General features: G+C 73.5%; 1 protein-coding gene across 1 annotated transcript in view; it reads left to right on the top strand.

The window, feature by feature from the left end:
- Positions 1 to 3: 3 nt before the first annotated feature.
- The window catches only part of LOC103901589 (toll-like receptor 13), a gene marked incomplete at both ends in the record, with an annotated part of 1,502 nt that continues 720 nt past the window's right edge, over positions 4 to 785 (top strand). Inside the window, 2 exon segments of the mRNA XM_009282498.1 lie at positions 4 to 282; positions 284 to 767. Of these exon segments, the coding sequence (XP_009280773.1) occupies positions 4 to 282; positions 284 to 767 (763 nt within the window).

Below are 785 nucleotides of genomic sequence, written 5' to 3'. Positions count from 1 at the left end.
GCGCTGCGGGGGCTGGGGGAGCTGCGCCGCCTCTACCTGGACCGCAACCGGCTGCAGGAGGTGAGCGCCGAGGCCTTCCGCCCGGTGCAGGCCTCCCTGGGCGTGCTGGACCTGCGCGCCAACGCCCTGCGGTACATCAGCCAGCGGCCGCGCCAGCGGCCGCTCTTCCATCTTCCAGGGCCTGACCGCCCCCTCTACCTGGCCCAGAACTGGCTGCTGGCCATCCCCGCCGACGCCTTCGCGACCCGGCCCCAGCTGCGCTACCTGACGCCGGCCGCCCGGCCTGGCCCAGACCTGGCTGCTGGCCATCCCCGCCGACGCCTTCGACGACCTGGCCCAGCTGCGCTACCTGACGCTGGCCGACAGCAGCGGCGGGATGGGCGACCTGCCCGCCGGCGTCTTCAAGAACCTGAGCCGCCTGCGCAGCCTGGACCTGGAGAACGCGGGGCTGCGCAGCCTGGGCCCCGAGGTCTTCGGCAACCTCAGCCAGCTGGAGCGGCTGCGGCTGGCCAAGAACGAGCTGCGCACCCTCGACTGGCGCCTGGACGGCCAGCTGCCCGCCCTGCGCTACCTGGACCTGCGCAAGTGCCCGCTGAGCTGCGCCTGCGCCAACGCCTGGCTGCCGGGCTGGCTGGGCCGCAGCCGGGTGCAGGTGGTCTACCTCTACAACTACAGCTGCGGCGGCAGCGGGCCCCCCGCCTACCTGCACAGCTTCGACACCCGCGTCTGCTTCCTGGACGTGGGGTTCTACCTCTTCGCCGGCACCGCCGGCGGTGCTCTCGTGC

This window comes from Aptenodytes forsteri, unplaced genomic scaffold, assembly GCF_000699145.1.
Source record: "Aptenodytes forsteri isolate BGI_AS27 unplaced genomic scaffold, ASM69914v1 Scaffold1078, whole genome shotgun sequence".
NCBI classification, from domain to species: Eukaryota; Metazoa; Chordata; class Aves; order Sphenisciformes; family Spheniscidae; genus Aptenodytes; species Aptenodytes forsteri.
Note: the sequence above shows the minus strand (reverse complement) of the source record. Positions and strands in the feature narration are given on the sequence as shown.